Source organism: Amblyomma maculatum, chromosome 10 (genome assembly GCF_055883805.1).
Source record: "Amblyomma maculatum isolate TAMU_Amacu chromosome 10, ASM5588380v1, whole genome shotgun sequence".
Lineage (NCBI taxonomy): Eukaryota > Metazoa > Arthropoda > Arachnida > Ixodida > Ixodidae > Amblyomma > Amblyomma maculatum.
This window is the reverse complement of record NC_139353.1, coordinates 143,371,583-143,390,293: the sequence shown is the minus strand read 5'-3', so window position 1 is coordinate 143,390,293 and position 18,711 is coordinate 143,371,583. Positions and strand designations below refer to the sequence as shown.

Genomic DNA, 18,711 nt, shown 5'->3' with positions numbered 1-18,711 from the left:
TTGACCTCAAGAATGGCTACTGGCAGATAGAGGTGGACGAAAGGGACAGAGAGAAAACAGCGTTCGTCACCCCCGACAGCCTTTATGAATTTAAAGTGCTTCCCTTCGGTCTCTATTCTGCAAAAGCAACCTTCCAGCGAATGATGGACACCGTTCAATCTGGACTGAAGTGGCAAGCGTGCCTAGTGTATCTCAACGATGTCGTCATTTTCACGGCTAGTTTTGAGGAGCACCTTGACCGACTGCGAATGGTACTACAGGCACTCCGTTCAGCACAACTGACGATAAAACCACAGAAATGCCATTTCGGATTTCAGGATCTCCGCTTTCTTGGCCGTGTTATTAGTTCTGAGGGCGTGAAAACAGATCCCGACAAGACTGCTGCTGTGAAAAATTTTCCGCGCCCAACCGACCAAAAGTCCGTTAGAAGGTTTTTGGCGGCTTTGTGCCTATTACAGGCCTTTCGTAGAGAATTTTGCAGTGATTGCCGAGCCTCTTACGCGTCTTACCCGAGACAATGTTCCTTTTGTGTGGCAAGATGATCAAGAGGATGCTTTCAACGAGCTGCGCCGGCGACTGCAGGCCGCCCCGATACTTGCCCATTTTGACGAAAACGCCGCTACGGATATCCATACCGATGACAGTAATTTTGGACTCGGTGCCGTTCTGATTCAATGGCAAAATGGCACTGAGAAAGTTATCGCTTACGCGAGTCGCTCTCTTTCAAAAGCAGAGACAAACTACTCAACCACGGAAAAGGAATGCCTCGCGGTAATTTGGGCCATAACTAAGTTCCGACCTCGTTATGCTGGCTAGCCAACCTCAAAGACCCCTCTGGACGGCTTGCAAGATGGAGCCTCCGTCTCCAAGAATACGACATTACGGTTGTATACAAGTGCGGCCGTAAGCACAGCGACGCCGATTGCTTGTCTCGTGCACCAGTTGATGCTGCCCCTCCCGACCGAGAAGACGACGACTTCCCGTTTCTTGCTGTCGTCACGACCACCGACATGGCCCAGCGTCAACGGGCTGACCCCGGTTTACGCCCGCTTATTGAGCATCTCGAAGGCCTTGATGTAGCTGTCCCACGTGCTTTCGCACGGGGTTTATCCTCCTACAGTATTCGCATTCGCGTACTGTATAAGAGAAACTTTCAGCACAACAAGGAAACCTTTCTTCTCGTTCTGTCGTCCGACCTGCGGCCAGAAATCTTGCACGCATGCCACGATGAGCCTTCGGCTGGTCATTTAGGAGTCACGCGAACATTAGCACGCATTCGACAAAAGTACTATTGGCCTAAGTTGCTGCCTTCAGTCCAGCACTACGTGAGAACATGCCGAGATTGCCAGCGGCGAAAGACACCTCTGCTGAAGCCTGCAGGGCTCCTTCAGCCGATACTTTCGCCAACAGCCCCTTTCCAACAAGTGGGTAAGGATCTTCTGGGCCCTTTCCCAACGTCCGCATCAGGGCACAGATGGATAGTAGTGGCGACGGACTACTTAACGCGATATGCCGAGACACAGGCACTTCCCGTGCAACTGATGCAGAAGTAGCCCAGTTTTTTTTTCTTAAGACCATCGTACTGCGCCACGGTGCCCCATCGGTTATTATCACTGACCGCGGTACAGCTTTTACGGCTGAACTAATGCAGGGTTTCTTCAGTCTTACCCGCACAAGTCATCGTAGGACAAACGGACTGACTGAACGCCTCAATAGAACGCTTGCAGACATGATTTCCATGTACGTCGACGTTGAGCATCGCACGCGGGATGAAGTCCTTCCGTATGCAACTTTTGCATACAATACGGCTGAACAGGAGACGACGCGTCTTGCGCCATTCCAGCTAGTCTACGGTCGTCCCGTCACCACAATGTTGGACGCTATGCTACCCATAAGTCATGGCGACGATGTCACCAACGCCTATGCAGACGTCGACATATTTCTGCAGCGGGCCGAAGAAGCGCGCCAGCTCCCACGATGCCGTATTTAACATCAACTACTCCGCAATCCCAGTCGGTACAACCTCCGACACTGAGACGTTCACTACCAGCATGGCGATCTTGTATGGGTGTGGGCAGCAGTGCGCCGTCGAGGACTCTCCGAGAAATTACTTCGCCGTTACTTTGGGCCATACGAGGTTATTCGGCGTCTTAGTAACGTCACTTACGAAGTTGTTGCTCGGGGCCAACGACCTTCAACACGGCGGCGCTCAAGTGTTGAAACTGTTCATGTAGTGCGGACGAAACCGTATTATGAGAGGCAGTGATCTTTTGCGCGTGTGCAGCTTTGTGTTCCCTGCTTCTCCTGTGTGCATAATTTGAGGACACTCCCAGCGTCGAGTCGCCGCTTTCGAAGAGGGGGGGGGGGGGTTATGCCGCGTGCCTCTTTGAAAAGAGGACAAAGAAGAACAGAGGACAAAGAGGACGAAACTGAGTGTAGCGCATGGGACTGTTCCGATCAGTGATCGCTGCCTTGTACTCGTTACAATATTCTAGTGGACTGCATTATCCGGAACCAGACCTTGTTGCCCTTTGGACAAGTTTTTGTTTTTAGAAAAAGCTGCCGTGCACCTACTACACACAAATGTTCTCGAAGTACTTAGGATCCTGATTTAGTAAGCATTTGAGAAATCAACATTGAGTTGCCCAAAAGGAATGGAGAACCGCTATGTTATTAGGTCCACTTCTTCGATATTTGACAAATTTCTCAGAATTCTTCGTCTCAAATAATTATACCAGGAAACTGACAGAGAAGACCGAGAGGCCAACTCCTTATGTGCACAAGCCGTGCAGGAAGATTTTGAGACTGAATGTTCTTGACGCAGGTCACATTTTGATGAATTGATGAATATGTGGTGCAATGTGTAACTTTGAAGAAAAATTTATTTATTGTTTTGCCGCTCTTTTCGATTCTGCTTAACTACTTATGCCCATTTCCTGAATTAAAAGCAGTCGCGAGACTACATATACATCTTCGGTCTTTCAACCGACTGATATGTTTTGAACGAAGCTAGAACAGTCTACTCCACTAGACAAGTGAAATTTTTACTATATGAGTAAATTTTTGTTCTTTACTCTGAATCTGAGACGCTCCATGAATTTTTGCCGGTGCCTCTTTTCATCTAAACTAAAACGGTAGCGGTTGACAGAATCTCCACCCAACAGTTCTCCATGCACTCACGTCAGGTCGCGCTACACCTGCTTACAACATTTAAAGGCGCATTGCATATCCTGGTAAATTTATTTTTGTACAAAACTTAGGGGTAAAAAATGTATAAGTATACCCGAAGCTTCATTCGACTGTGCACGGCCACACTGACGAAGGAGCGCGCGCGTAAGCGGATTGTTGACTGTATTTTATTCCTCGTACACGATAAACGTTCGATGCTGATTACGACCTTTGTATAAACCTTAAGGAGCGAAATGTCAGGGCATGCCGGTTGCAACTGACGCGGGCGAAGCTAAAAGCGAGCGCGCGTTTCTCTTGCGCGTGAACGGCTGTAAGAGGAGCAGCAGTGGGGCGGTGGCGACCCCACCGAGGCGCGGCGGGCTGTGGAAACAGACCCCATTGGAGAGGCCATAAGAGAAGAGAAGCGCGCTCTCCCTCGAGACCGGCTGTGGCTTTCATTTCTGCTGGCGTAAAGAATGCGTTGCAGCCGGTGCCGGAGCAGCAGTTGTACATTCTGCCTTAAACTCACCCACAAACAAGTATATTGTTGCAGCCACGGCACTCCTTGCCTCGCTACTAGTTATACATACAATAACCAGGTAGCACCCCGCAATAAACAATAGTTGAACCATATGCCGTGGCCAGAGTGAATCACTGCATAATCATAAGCATAACCACAAGCATCACAACCAGCTACACCACCAGCTGAACCTAGGCGTAGCGGTAGCTATCGTTTTCGCAATTACCAGGCTTAAGCAATCTAAGCCACTGCCATTTTTTTCAAAGCCAAGAAAGCAGTATATTCTCTGCGCAAAGGCATCTGTAAAATCCAGTTGTTTGAAACGTCTCCGTTTTTCGTACTTACAATATACACACATAATAACCGCCTAGCCGTTTGACTGCATAAATGTTTCAGGGAACACTGGTCTATGTGAATATTAGCGAGTCACGGGCCAATGGATCAGTTAACAGAAAGCGCGCCGAGATTCGTGCGACCGAAGAAAATCTGCTGTGGCTCAAGAAAACGACTAGGAAAGCGGCTCCACCGCAAATGGCCTGGCCCCTCTGCGGTTAATAAGCGTTAGAGGGTGAACGCCAATAAGAGTAAAAAAAATTGTTTTCTTCCTATTTCAGCGCGACAGTTTGATGTCTCTGTTCTTCTATGCAGTCGATATCGGCTTACATTATGATACGAGTCATTAGTTGGCAATTCGCAATCCAGATTTGCAACAAATGTAGCCTAAGCACTTTTATGCAACGAAATGCAATGTGCACTTTACGATACATGTAGTATTGGACATGGTAACAAGGGCTCTAAGATAGCAACCCAAGTATATTTACAACTACAGAACTACACATTTGGTAGTAACAAGCCTCGCTAATAATTACAAGAGTTTGGTATGCACCTGTCCTACCTTTAACACTCCGGCCAGGTGGCTGTCGATTCGCTGTCGCTCCTTCTGTGGAAAGTGCGCAACCGTTGTCATAGCTGACACGAAGAGCCTGTAGCTGGCTTCCACATGGCTGGCGCAGAAGATGGGCCGCTGCTCCTCTGCGCGGTGCTTGCTGCCATGCAAGACGAGCAGGACCGCCGCAGGGTTGGCCACGGCCGCGTACGCGTGCAGGAACAACCATGTGAGGTGCTGGCGCACGGCGTGGTCGTCGACGTTTTCGAAAATGTGCCGAACAACCTTAAGCAGGGTAATATCACTGAAAAGCAACAAGTCGTCCAAAGTAACACGCGGCTGGACTCGCATCATAGTGTCCAAAGAGTATATGACATAAGCCGCAGTCATGGTATCCGTGTGCTTTTGCAGGTCACGGAGTGAGAGCACAGCTGGAGCACGAGCTTTCGAAGCCAACGATGAAAGGACATCGAAGACATAATTTAGCCTATTGAAATCCTCAGCTATTCTCTTATGGACCGGCACTTTATTTACGTCCGTATTGAATAGAGCGAAGATGTTACTGTACACTTTCGCGAAATATGCTCTTGGTATTTGTCTGAACACAGCCCTCCACTGTAGTATGAGGTCGTTCACAGTAGCGAAGATGCGTCGTTTTGCGTGGCCACCCAGACTGCTCGGTAATAGCTTCAAGGAGAACCAAAGGTCCACGTTCCAGTTGAAGGCCAGGTCAATAAGCACTTCAAGTGGGCCAAGACCATCACTGGGATCCTCTGGCCATACAAGTCCGTGCTCACGCATAAAATTTTTCAATATCCCCACTTGCGATCCCGTCTGCGTCATGCAGCTATTGAACATTGCTGCCGCCTTTCTGCCTATGGGCAGCAGGTGAAGGCTCCTGTCCAATGTGTCACGTAAGTTCTTTTGCCACAACATTACCAGGTCCATCAGCGCAGATCTGGAAAGCTCTGAGAACTCCCTGCGGGGAGACCAGCGGCCGCAGACATGGGCCGCGAAATCATCGCAGGGGTTGACGCTTGTGTCAAGCTGTGCTTCTATAAGACCCCTGCAATGAAAATCGACTGACTTCAAAGCAGAAAAAGTGCAGAAAGATCAACAATCGGCTAAAAGATTCTCGGCTCTGGCAGGCACGTGACTGCTTCTAGAAAGACAATGGAGTCTACTACGTTAATAGTGCAGAGTGAGGATAAGAGCAACTTGGTGACGAATCATTCTCGTGGTGCTGATTATCCTAGGGATTCTGGGGGCGCCCCAGCACGGCGGGGCCTATACGATTTGAAAAGCTTGAGTTGGCCCCTGCTGCCACATTCAGCGTATCATGGGGTTGTTTGATGCTGCGAAAACGTAACATCAAATCAGTGCACAGCTAAGCTGCCGGCTTCCACCTGTCAGAACAATCCCTGTTATTTTTCACTCACAAAGCGCACGCCAAAAACGACTGTTCAGACATTCGGATGACCGCCCTTTATGTCGCGTTAAAATTTGCATTTTTATGATTTCTTTAGATAATTTCCTGTTCTCTCTTTTATTTTTTTGTATTTAAAAATACTGCAGAGTCGCTTGACGCCAAGCAGGGGTGGACACAAATAAAAACTACATTAAAAGAATACATCAACAAAGGCAATCACAATCAATTACAGAAAGTCGAAGCATGAAACATATCAAACAACAACAACAACAACAACAACAACAACAACAACAACAACAACAACAACAACAACAACAACAACGAAAAGCAATGCAGGAATACAAGTACAACTTCACCCAAGCATTTTCAAATTTGCGACGAACTGTTCGGCTCTGTTACTGTCCACAATATTCTTAGGTAATTTATTCCAAGCGTGTATGGTTCTAGGAAAAAATGAATAATTGAAAGTATTGTTCAGGGGGTATATTCCTCAACCATTTTCCCGTTATCAAAACGCGAGCTCAATCACAATAAAATTGTGATTGTTGATTTGTATTATGTTGTTATATATTAAATAAAAGAATTTTAACCTCCATTCAGAACGCCTCGCTCGAAGTGTATCGAGACCAAGATAATCAAGCATTTCCGTCGTGTTATCAGTGCGTTTATATCTGTTGGAAATAAATCTGGCCGCTGGTCTTTGAACTCTTTCTACTTTGTCAATATTTTTCGCCGTATAAGGGTGGCCGGACTAACTCTTTATATGCTGCTAGCTTCACATGTATGGGTGCTTTTGAAAGCTTGCGTCGAATAAGCCAGAACGATTTAAAGGCTTTAGTGCAAATTGTATTAATATGAAGATCCCAACTCAGATTGTGTGTAATAGTAACTCCGAGGTATTTAACAGCAGGCGATTCCTTAAGTGCGATGCCATCTACAGAATAAAAAGATTTTTTTAAACCGGTTTTGTTCCCATATATACGGAGGACTAAACACTTGTCAGCATTTAAAAGCATGTCCCAATTTGTGCACCAGCCTGAAACATCAGCGAGTGCTTTGTTAAGTTTAATTTTGTCAGCTACACATTTAAATGAGGTATAAAGAACGCAGTCGTCTGCGAAATGTTTTATCTTAACGACTCCGTGTATGACTTTCACGATATCATTAACATAAATAGAGAATAAAATTGGTCCCAGAACCGATCCTTGCGGTACCCCTGATGTTACCTGCAGTGTCTCCGAGCAGTACTTGTTAACTTGTACGTACTGGCACCTGTTTTCTAGATAAGCCCTAATGAATTCGATAAGTCTGCTATTTATTACGATCTCGTAGTTTCTGTATTAGTTTATTATGAGGCACTTTATCAAAAGCTTTCGCATAGTCTAAAAATATAGCATCGATCTGTTCCTTGTAATTGTAGTGTTGTAGTGTAGTGTTGTAGTGTTTATAAGGCGAAGTCCGTATCATGATCATCCTTCTTTGAATCGGTGGCTTAACTCTCCCTACTCACTATTTCTTTTTCCTCGCTTACTCTGAAGTGTAGATAATCAATATACGAAGTTGTACACCCTGTCATGGCAGAGAAAATGATTTTAACCACCGTAGGCAGTTCTCGGTAGCACGTACTAAGATTTTCTTGTCATGGACTATAGGTTGATTTTACTTCGGATATGCCTTCAATCTCTTCTAGGAGCAAGCTTTACAGCCACATAGAGACCAAATAGTGAAAAATTTGAATTCAGAACCTTGAAGGCCTCATGTCAAAGATGCCTTCCGTTGATTCTATGGATGCATTTTAGCCACGCGCGTTCCGGGAAAAACTCAGGGAAGTTTTTCAAAGCCGAGCTCATGGGTAGGGATCTTATTTGTGAATGCTTTTTTCGTCTTATACAGCTGCTCATAATCAAGAAAGGAATAAATATTCTTTAATATTGCCACGCAGTGGTGACAAGGCCGTTGATACCAAAAGAAGACACAGGCTTGAATGTACTGAAATTAACTTCTTATTGGGCTGACTAGCGCCCACAAAAGAACTAAGCAACTCGGCGGCGGTGATAGTAACAAACGTGCTCGTCGATCGTCAAACAAAGAATGCCCGTCGCACTCGTCAACGCTCAATTTAAAGGCTGCTCAGAACAGTCTAGATAACGTCGCAAACAGCTACCATTTGTAGAACTTTGTAGAAAGACACACGAGTGGCCGGAATCTTCGAGACAGATCTCGGTGCATCTTGCGCTATAACGAAACTGATAAAGGTGCGACTCGCGACATCGAGCATTCACAAACAAAGAATACAGAACTGATACGGAATCCAGAATCAGAGTGATAAGGCCGTATTCCGGCGGGTATTAAAAAACGACAAATACAGTTTTGAAGATTTCGCGGCAATATTTAAGCGATTTAACTGGTGAGCTATTTGGTTTTCAGACTTGTCAAGTTCCCGGTGAAACATTTTTCCCTCAATTCAACTATAAAACTGTACATTTAACAAAAATAAATCTGCTTGATGACAAGGTGTATATCAAGCTAAGACGGACACAAGAAAGATGACATCACAGAAGTTTGCTACAACTGCTACTCAGATAAAAGTAGCATACGTAATAGCCTTTCCACCCGATGCATATGTGTAAAAGGCAGAAAGCCATTCTTGTCAAAATTGTCTTAAAACTGATTCGTACTCAGTCTAATAAAGAACAAGTGACGCGTCACTGAAAGAGCTATTTTTTTATATAAAACGATTCCAGGGTTTCACGAGATGTCTTTTGTCCGCTATTACCCAGAATCTTGGCGTCGCGGAACAGTGGTGGTGTACAATTGGCACAGGCGCGACAATGAAAGAGGGAACATGAATAAGATATATATTGCTACCTGAATACTTCTGAGGTATTTGGTGGTTGCTTGCTGGATAACGGCTCAGTACTTATGTCCTGCGGTCCTCCTCTCGATATGGACTCTAGCTTTGCGCTTTCTGAGACAACGATTACCATGTTACCCGAAGGAATGTTGGCATTCCACCCGAACACAAACGTTTAGAAAAGATCTCAGGGCCTTGCCTCCGAGAAGCCATGCAAGGTGCGGTACCGGAGCAACCCGAGTCGACCAGTGCGGCTGCCCTTCAAGCCTGCGCAAGGTACTGTTCATTAACCCTGCATATTCCGCGAGTATCGGAGTCATTCTACGGTAAACCAGAGGAAGACTAAAGTCTAGCTCTCCCAGGTCGAGATGGTCGTCTCTTCTAATAACTGAGATGACACTGCCAACGAAAACAGCACTTGTACGTGGTACAGGAACTGCGAAGCCCTTTAGACTTCCGGGTGTGTTTCGCCATCGCATTCTCGAGGACTAAATTAGTCCAGACTGCCGAGAACCAACTGAGCGGTCACTCCAGCCTCGTTTTAGATGCCCAATGAGACTGTCACATTGTACGTTGAAGACATGACGCGACTGCTCCGCCGTGCGCATCCCGCCTTGTCGGAGGATAAGGAACTGTGCCACTTAATGAACGGCGTAAATGATAAGCGGTTTGCTGGCCTTGTGCGCAGTGCTCCGGCTCAAGTGGCCAAATTCCTGCCAGAAGCATCGACAATAACAGACCTTATTTCGCTGCATCCCTTATGGAATTGCTTCCGGCTTATGAAGGAACAAGTGAACCGTTCCGCGAACTCCTTCAGTCTCTTGTGCGAGACGAACTGCCCTTTGCAGTGTGCCTCCACCGTAGGTAACATTTTTTGCCGTTATCGTTGCGCCGAAGTACTTGAAGCCATGGGGCCTCAATCACTTAGTGATGACCTACAGTCTTACACAGCTGAGGTCAGGACCTCAACATACGCGGATATTTGAGGACGTCCTGGCTCATTGTCAGTGCCATTTTTATCTGTACGACAAACTCCAATGACGCCTTTGTCTACAATAGCTCCGTAGCAGATTGCACCCGTGTCTTATGATCCTTTGCCATGCGTGCTGCCGGCCCACTATGCTTCAAATCAAGGAGCGCATCGGCGCAGATCCGATATCTGGAATGTTCCCGATCGAAGACCCCTCTGGTTTCACTGTGCCGATCCTGGCCATCTGTTCAAATATTGTCACGCACATGTATTCTTACTGTGCAGAATGGTAAGCGCTGTGTGCCCACTGGCTTCAAAAAGCTGAGAGAAGTCTACCAGGGGAAAGTCAAGACGCCATAATTTATGGATTACTGAAAAAACAAAACATCCCACTACATATACACTAAAATAACTACAAAACATCACAGTCCTGCTACACTAATGGTCCGCACGCGTAATCCACAAATTCACACTCATACCGCACTATTACTAAACGCGGGTAGTTCTAACGCTATCTCGGACGCGTAGTACGGACCAAAACCCGGTGGTGCCTTGTCTCAAGAGACGCCGGTGTTTCACAAGAGGAGCGTTCAGGAGCACAAGGTGAAGGGAGTCGGTGCTGTCACGTCACCTTAGTTGGATGTCGATGTTCGAGCGTCCTCGTACCGCTGTCGAGATCTCGGAACTTAGCAGCACCCGCTGGCTGAGTCGGCGTTCCGGAGGCGTTGACACAAGGCCCACGTTTCGAAGACTATCAGCGTCGTGATCCAAGAGACCGGGGTCATCAGTCGGCGGGAACTACCCTGCTCAGTAGGCCTAACGAACTAACACCTCCTCAGCAGCTGAAGGCTGCGCGCCAAAATGTGCACCTAGACCTTTCCTGCACTGTACACGTCACCACTCCTCCTTTTATACGTTAACTTCATTTTCTTCTTCCCCCTCATTTCCGGATCCGTCCTCGTGTTATGCATCTCTTAAAAATACCACTGCGCTCTTCTTTCTTACATCTTCTCTTTCTCCCGTGACACCATGTCTTCCGACACAGCGTCTAACGTGAGCTGGGCCTGCAGGGTTGTCCCCCAACTCGCGATGGCCATCCTACGCACAACAACCTAGGGAAATCGAACAGAATGTCACTGAACGCGCGCTTACGGTGCTAGTTACCATGTGCAATGAATCAATACATAACCAATTGGCCAAAATGTTTTCTTTAAAAACACTGAACAGCGCCGGATCTCACAATCTCCTTCTCGCTGCTACCTCTCCGCATCATTCCAGAAATTGTAAAGTGGGGCACATGGACGATACGCTAGCCCCCGCCGGGGAAAATAAAGATGGCGACCTCCGGGGCGGTGTCGCTTGAAGTCATAGCGATGAAGTCCCCCCAACGACGCGAACGGAAAATACCACCAGCCCTATAAAAACCACAACATCACTGATTCATAACCGCCTGTCGCTTGAAATGCCAGTAGTTTGTTTTTGATGGGCACAAGTTAAGTGCATGAGTGGACATCGGAGAATACTTGTATTTCGAGTTGCAAACTAGAAACGTTAATTCGAAACGTTACGACTCTACGCTAAGGCGCATAAAGTGCACCGCTGGTGGACACGTAACCAGCTCCATAGGACAGTGAGCGGCTCGGTTGCAAATTCACGACGACATATTTGTTCTTAAGTGCTTCATGGTCCGGGAGTGTTCAAGGGATGTGATATCTGTAGATTTACTGCGGAATAATGGAGTTGTTGTTGAACTTAGGCAGCGCATCGTCACATTTTAAACAGAGAACGGGGATCCTGACTCGGTCATTCTGCATCATTGTTCGGCGCTGAGAATTTCCGTGGACAAAGCTACAATTCCTTCCGGGCCAATGTCTTTGTGCCTATCGCCTGCGAATGTCTACGTATGGGACAGATGTCACCGAGAAAAATCATCCACGTTTCTTTACACATGGTATCTGCACAGTGCAAAGCTTCATCCACTTTCGTCAAGGACAGTCTAAGGTTGCGCTTACTAACTTTTTGAAATAGCACAGACACCTTTTTGTGCTATGGTGCTTGCCTTCGTCAACCAATTCCAAGAACTTTCAGACTGCTCTGCATCTAAAACCGTGATCCCTCTCCCCAGACCCCTCGATGGCATCGATTAGTTCAGTGCTTTCCGCAGATCAGTATCTTGATTTAAGAGATCTGCTGAAAAAGTATGAAGCCTGCTGTGCATTTTCATCAAGGTGCGTGAAGTGGCCATTGCCAAACACCGTATTATTACGTCCGAGGATTCCCTACCCATCCGGAGGTAACCTTAAGCTATCTCCCCTAAGGAAAGCAAGGCCATCCAAACACAAGTCAAGGAGATGCTTACGATTGGTGTCGTTCAACCTTCACACAACCCGTGTTCGTCGCCAGTCGTGCTAGTGAAGAAAAAAGACGCAACTGTGCGGTTCTGTGATGATTGTGATTTGACTAAATAATATATCTACCCGCTACCCTGCATCGACGACTCCCCCTAAGGCTTTGCCTGGCTCAGTATTACTCATCCATTAACTTGAACAGTGGGTACTGGGGGATAGAAGTTGATGAACGGGACCATGAGAAGACGTTATTTGGTACCCCCGGTGACCTCTACGCGCCTAATTTATTGCCCTTTTGGCCTATTGTCAGCACCGGCGACTTTTCTGCGGGTGATGGAATTGGTCTTCGTGGGCCTTAAATGGCAAATTTGCTTAGTATAATTGGATGACGTCGTTGTGCTCTCCAAATCATTTGAACAACACCTTGGAAGCTGAGAAATGTTCTGAATTCTCTTCGATTGGCTAATTTGACATTCAGGTCTGAGAAATGTCACTTTGGTTATACTGAGCTGAAGGTTCATGGCCATGTAATTTGTGCAGACGGAGTCAAGCCCGATACCGATAAAATTAGCGCTATAGCAAAATTCTCTGTTTCCACGAGCAAGAAAAGCGTAAAGCATTTCCTGGGTTTCTGCGCCTACTGTCGCCGCCTCATACCTGCCATCTCCAAGATTGCGGTCTGACACCGATGCACTGTTTGTCTGGTCTGCCGAGCAGCAAAAATCTTTCAAGGAGTTCCCAGACGGCTGCAAACACCTTCTGTACTTGAACAATTGACAAGGCAGCTTGCATTGAGGTTTACACTGATGCCAGCGGCGCTGGATTCGTTGCTGTACTCGTCCAATAACAAGCTGGAATCGAAATGGTGATGGCGTACGCCAGCCGCACTGTTTCTCGTGATCACCGGAATTATTCTACATCGGAAAAATAGTGTTTGGCTGTTGTCTGGGTCACTATGAACTTCTACCCTACTTCTACGGTCGCCCTTTCAAGTAATTAGCGATCATTATTCCCTGTGCTGGCTGGTGAGCCTTCGAGTGATCTGGGCACCTGGTTCGGTGGAGTCTGTGGTTACAGGAATGCGATTACATCATTGCCTCTAAATCTGGGAGAAAATATGAAGACACCGCACGTTATCATGTGCCCCTATAGACCGAGGTGATTATGGGATGCAAGATGAGACAGATGAAGGTAGTTTCCTTAGTATGGTCAGTGACACATAACTGATGGCACGACAACGAGCAGACGACGAACGTTGACCGGTTATTAACCACCGGAAGGGTCGTGCTGCTGGCGTGGCCCGTCATCTTTACCGATCTCTTCGTTTTATTTGCGAAACGATATTTTCTGAAAAAGAACTCAAGTAGTGGAAACCGACCCTATCTCTTGTTCCTTCAGATTGGCGCGACATCCTTCTTTCTTGTTACGATGAACCATCCTCCGTCCGCCAAATATTTAGGTTTCACCCGCACGCTTACCCGAGTTCGTTTGGCCTACTACTCACCGGAACTTGAGGCCGCTGTTCACCATTACGTCATGTGTTCCTGTCAGTGCCAACGCTACATGCTACCACAGCTAAAGCTTGTAGGCCGGCTGCAGCAAATTTCACCGCAAATTTCTACCAAGTTATTATCGATCTTTTGGCCGCTTCCTTAGGCCTGCAGCCAGTAATAAAGGGGTGAGAGTTACAAGAGACTATTTAACAAAATATGCGAAAACAAAGGCAGTGGAACGGGGTACTTCTGAGATCGCCAATTGTTTCATGTGCCAAATAATCTTGAGGCATTGTGCCCCACCGTATTGTCATGCAGTGGTGACAATGCCGTTGGAAACAAATGAGGAGGCTTGAACCTTACTTGAATAAACTCTTTATTGGGCTGACTTGCGCCCACAAAAGAACCAAACGATCGGTGGCGACGATAGCAACAATCATTCTCGGTTATCCCCTATCTACAAAAGCCTATCACTCCCGTCAACGCTCAATTTAAATTCGGGTAAGAAACATCTAGATAAAGCCGCAAACGGTGACCAGCACAACCTAGAACATTTGGGAATAATATGCGAGTGGCCGAAATCTTCGAGACACGTCTTGGTGCATCTTGTGCTACAAATAAAGCTTGTTCTCGAGACAAGCGGGAAAGAACAAAGAATATAGAATTGAGCCTCGTCCCAGAATCAGAATGATAAGACCACATGCCGGTAGCTGTTGAAAAACAACAAATAAAGATTGGAACATTTCGCGGCAGCGCGTGAGGTTTGATAGGGCAGTGTGTTTACGGCATAGCTCATTCGAAACGTGTTTGATCTCAGTTACACAAGCCACTGCACTACTATGGCTGATCACCGTCAACGTAATGGGCTGATGGAAAGGATTCATCGCCGATATAATTTCGAAGTATGAGGGCGCGAAGCACAAGAACTGGTATGAGATCCTTCCTTATGTGACACGCGCTTACAACGACGTCGTGCAAGAAACGACTCAGTTCACCCCTTTTAGTTTTACCTACGGAAAGGACGTTCAGACTATGTTGGATGCCATGGTACCGTGCATTCCTCACTACAAGCCGTTAGCGCAGGACGCTGAGCTATTCTCTCAGTGTGCTGAGGAAGCGCGTCAACTTGTACGCCTCAACACTCAACACCAGCTGATCGTGGATGCGTTCCGGTACAGCGTTCGGCACCGGCGCGTCATTTATGCACCCGGGGAACAAGCTTGGGATTGGACCCTTGTGAGACGCCCGGGACTGTCGGAAATATTGCTGGGCTCATACTTCGGTCCGTACACAATACTGCGCCGTGTAGCGGACGTCACATATGAAGTGGTTCTTTTCGGCGGTATTAGCCAGCCTGGCCGTTGCAAACCTCACTCCAAAGCTGTGCACAATGCCCGACTTAAACCTTTTTTTATTTGATGATGTTTGATGCCGTTGTGGTTCTAGCCCTTTTACATACGTTACTTTCGTTATTGCTCTCCGCTACCATTCACACCGCGCCTTGATTGCCCTCCACTGCCGCACCTGATGCTTCCGTGCTTTTTGTGAGGGAAGGGATAATGCCACCTGGTTTTACCAGTTGTAGAGAAAGAAGCTCGCGCAGTTGGGGTCTACAAGCGCTGCCTACAGGGGTTCAACTGAGCTGCCCCTATTTGAATATTTGTGAAAATTTGAAAACAATGAGAGTGAGCGACTTGTCTTGCACTCTGAGACGCGGTTTCGCGATGTGATGACAATGCGTAAAAGCAGGAAACAGAATGTCCGAAAGTCTGGAGACTTTTTAAATGCGTAAAGTAGGTATGAGCTATGGCAGTCATTTGTTTTCCTCGCCAGACTGAGCAGAAATTTCTCTCGCGCTTAAATTGGTAAGCTTGGTGCTGTTTCCTCGTTGCATGCAAGCGTGCGCATCAGCTAGGAAGGTGACATGTGTCGGCTGTTTTCACTTGAATAAAACGTAGCAAGCAAGCACGTGTGTTATTATCTTTGCGTTGACCGTCTGCCCTTTCACCCTGTAAATAAATACAGTGATTTCTATGATGAAAGATCTGAGAGAAAAAAAGTGACAGAAGGTGGACGACCAAGATATCTGTATGCAGGTAGCGCATATTCTCCAAGGGCATTTAAAGGTGAATGCCTTCTAGGATCATGGTGAAAATCTCGCGTTCACAAGAATTGCTCTCGAGCTATGTACGCGAGATCTCGCAATAGGTTGCTACGTCGACATAGTTTCCCTCTTTCGGATGGTTAAGAGATAGTTCTTAACTCTCGCATGTCAAGGAGACGAGTTCTGAGATGGCGATGTTCCCGACGACAAAACCAAAGAAAAGAATTAAACTACAACGAGTACACAAATAAGCAAGATAGAGGTAGAACAGAAGACGGAAGAGGTAAAAGAAAATAAGGAAAGGCTTTCGCCATTAAGTTTTTAAGGGAAGCTGAGTGCAATACCACAATTTTTTTTTCGCTATAGATTGCCTTCCTGTGCAACTACATTCGGCCCAATACAAGTTTCGGACATCAAAAATAAATTCTTGTGTGTAACAAACTTGGCCCGAACGAGAGTCCAGCGCCAACCTTAGAAGCCCCTCACACTCTATGAAACATAATCGCTGGCTTTCTGAAATTACCAATGCAAGTTTTTACTTGTGTGATGTCCTGCTCCATCCTTGTTTGGTTCGCTGAATTCCCGCGACGCAAATGATTAAATCATCCTATACAGTGGACGTGGTGAGCATTCTGATGTTATTACAGCATAGCCCTTCGAATTACAATTTCGGCACCCTTGTGTTATATCCTTCGATTTTCCAACCCATTTTCCCACACTCCCGTGTGGTGGCAGGGTCCCACACAAGCAACGAGCAGCCAGGCACTGCACTCAGAAGCTGATGGCTCCTGCAGTAGGCCGTAACTATCCTCACTCGCTCAGTCGATTATGGACCAGTAGTCGGTCTCAAAAATGCTTGAAAGCCGCAGCTTCGTCACATGTTTATTGTCATGGGAAGACGAGGATTCATAATAAAAAACAACTGTCTATGTAATAGTATATCTGAAAGATACAAAAATCGAAGCTGACATTTTTCACGAGTCTCGGCGAGAAAATTCAAAATTTCAGTCTTCACTCTTCGCCAGTAGTGTGGTGTACGCACTGTACGCACGAGGGTGTCTGATTTTGTTTGTTGCGAAAGCAACACTACGCCAGCCAGCTCGGCTCATTGCGTATGCTCGTATGTCGTAGCCTAAAATGGCAGGTGTTGCCAACTTGGGTCTCTCTTTGCAGATGGGACGGTTATGTCAGAATCAGCCTGCCAGGACCCTTCAGTTCACGTTATCTCTATCGGCCACTAAGGCACGTTCATACGGCTTGGTTAAAGCGGATCTTTAAATGTGGGCTGGTAGCCTACGCTATCGCGTCATACCCTTAAAGGCGGAGCTTAAGTGTCCCCCCTATTTAGATGCAATAAACGCCTCTACCACCACCACCTAAAACGCCAGTGAAATGTAATGCATTCAACGGAAGGCTGGTTGTGTTCGATGCTCGGTCGCCCGCTGCCAAAGTGTTCGCTCGACACTCGTATGCATTAGCCACAAATTACAGGAGCAACGAATCTCTCAGGGCATGGCATGGAGAAGCAATGGACGAAGAGCGCACTGCAGGTCTCTGGAATCGAAGGAACAGGGCTGTGGCCGAATAATCGTTGAGCCTAGAGAAGTCGAAGGTGGTCGGCGCGCAGACTTTGCACAAAGAGTGGGCGAGCAAGAGTCGGCCACGCGAGAGTTCCACCGCTTTTTCACGAACAACCCTTTTGGAAGTGTGTGTTCTGTGGGCGACCGACTGTAGCATAAAAACGATAAAACACCGTTAAGGGAACTTATGCATCCAACTCTTCATTTTGCCGCAAGCGTAGCCATGCAGCCGTTGCTTTTGCAAATTAACTAGGGTTAACCAGAGCTAAACCACACCAACGTTTTTATTCTTCGACTCTAGAACAGGGTACTTTTAATATCAACGTGCAACATTTCATTACTTATTTACTGAGAGATAAGCGCCTCTTTCTGAAACGACTGTTGACGGATGCACCTGGCAACGACATCTCACACATTTTTCTTTACTCGCAAGCCTAACGACAGGTGTTCGAATTATAAAATTCTTACCTACATCTCTACCATCGCTTTCACCTTTGTTGACATAATAACTTTAAGCAATGTGCAGCTAAAGAACTATAAAATATTGTCACGCACTTAAACACCTGTAGGAAAATTTTATAAAAACTAGAAATTGGAATATGAGAACAATCGAAAATTCCTAAAGGCTCTCTGTTTACATATTATGGAAGCTCAATAGCCTACTGTTTTCAGTGATGTAGACTAATTCATGTTCATTTTTTCTTAAAATACCCCCACTGGTTAATGGGAAACAGGCTCGAGTAATCCCAATTAAGAACCCATGAAGTAATAACATTTCAGATCGTTAGCTGATTTTAGTTCAGTTCAGTTCAGTTGTTCAGTCGTGTCCGACTCTTCGTGATCATATAGAAAATATCATGCCACGCTTTCCGGTCTCCCACTACCTTCCTAACATCACATAACTTCATCTGCATGCAGCGCCTTCTCCGATGACCCTCAACATTTCCCAACATCAAATCTTTCTCCAGCGACTCCTCTCTTCTCATCAAATGACCAAAGTAGCTGAGCTTTAACTTTAGAATTTGACCCTCCAATGAGCACTCAGGGTTTATGGTCGACAATATCGACTGATTTGATCTTCTGGCCGCCCAAGGAACTCTCAAGAGTGTCCGCCAGCACCACAATTCAAACGCGTCATTTCTTCGGCGATCAGCCATCTTCACAGTCCAACTCTCGCATCTATACATCACAACTGGAAAGACTATAGCAGGAGTTATACGGATCTTGGTTGGCAGTGTAATGTCTCTGCTCTTTACTAGCGGTCAAGGCTAGCCATGGCTTTCTTTCCCAGAAGCAGGCGTCTTCTAATTTCATGGCTGCAGTCTCCTTCCGGGGTATTCTTGGAGCCCAAGAAGAGAA

General features: G+C 46.5%; 1 protein-coding gene across 1 annotated transcript in view; it reads right to left on the bottom strand.

Moving 5' to 3' along the window:
- LOC146177601 (membrane metallo-endopeptidase-like 1) overlaps nt 1-18,711 on the bottom strand; it is a 70,265-nt gene that overhangs the window by 38,715 nt on the left and 12,839 nt on the right. The window contains exon 3 of the mRNA XM_084581159.1: nt 4,584-5,640. Within this exon, the coding sequence (XP_084437285.1) occupies nt 4,584-5,640 (1,057 nt within the window). The remainder of the gene's footprint in view (nt 1-4,583; nt 5,641-18,711) is intronic.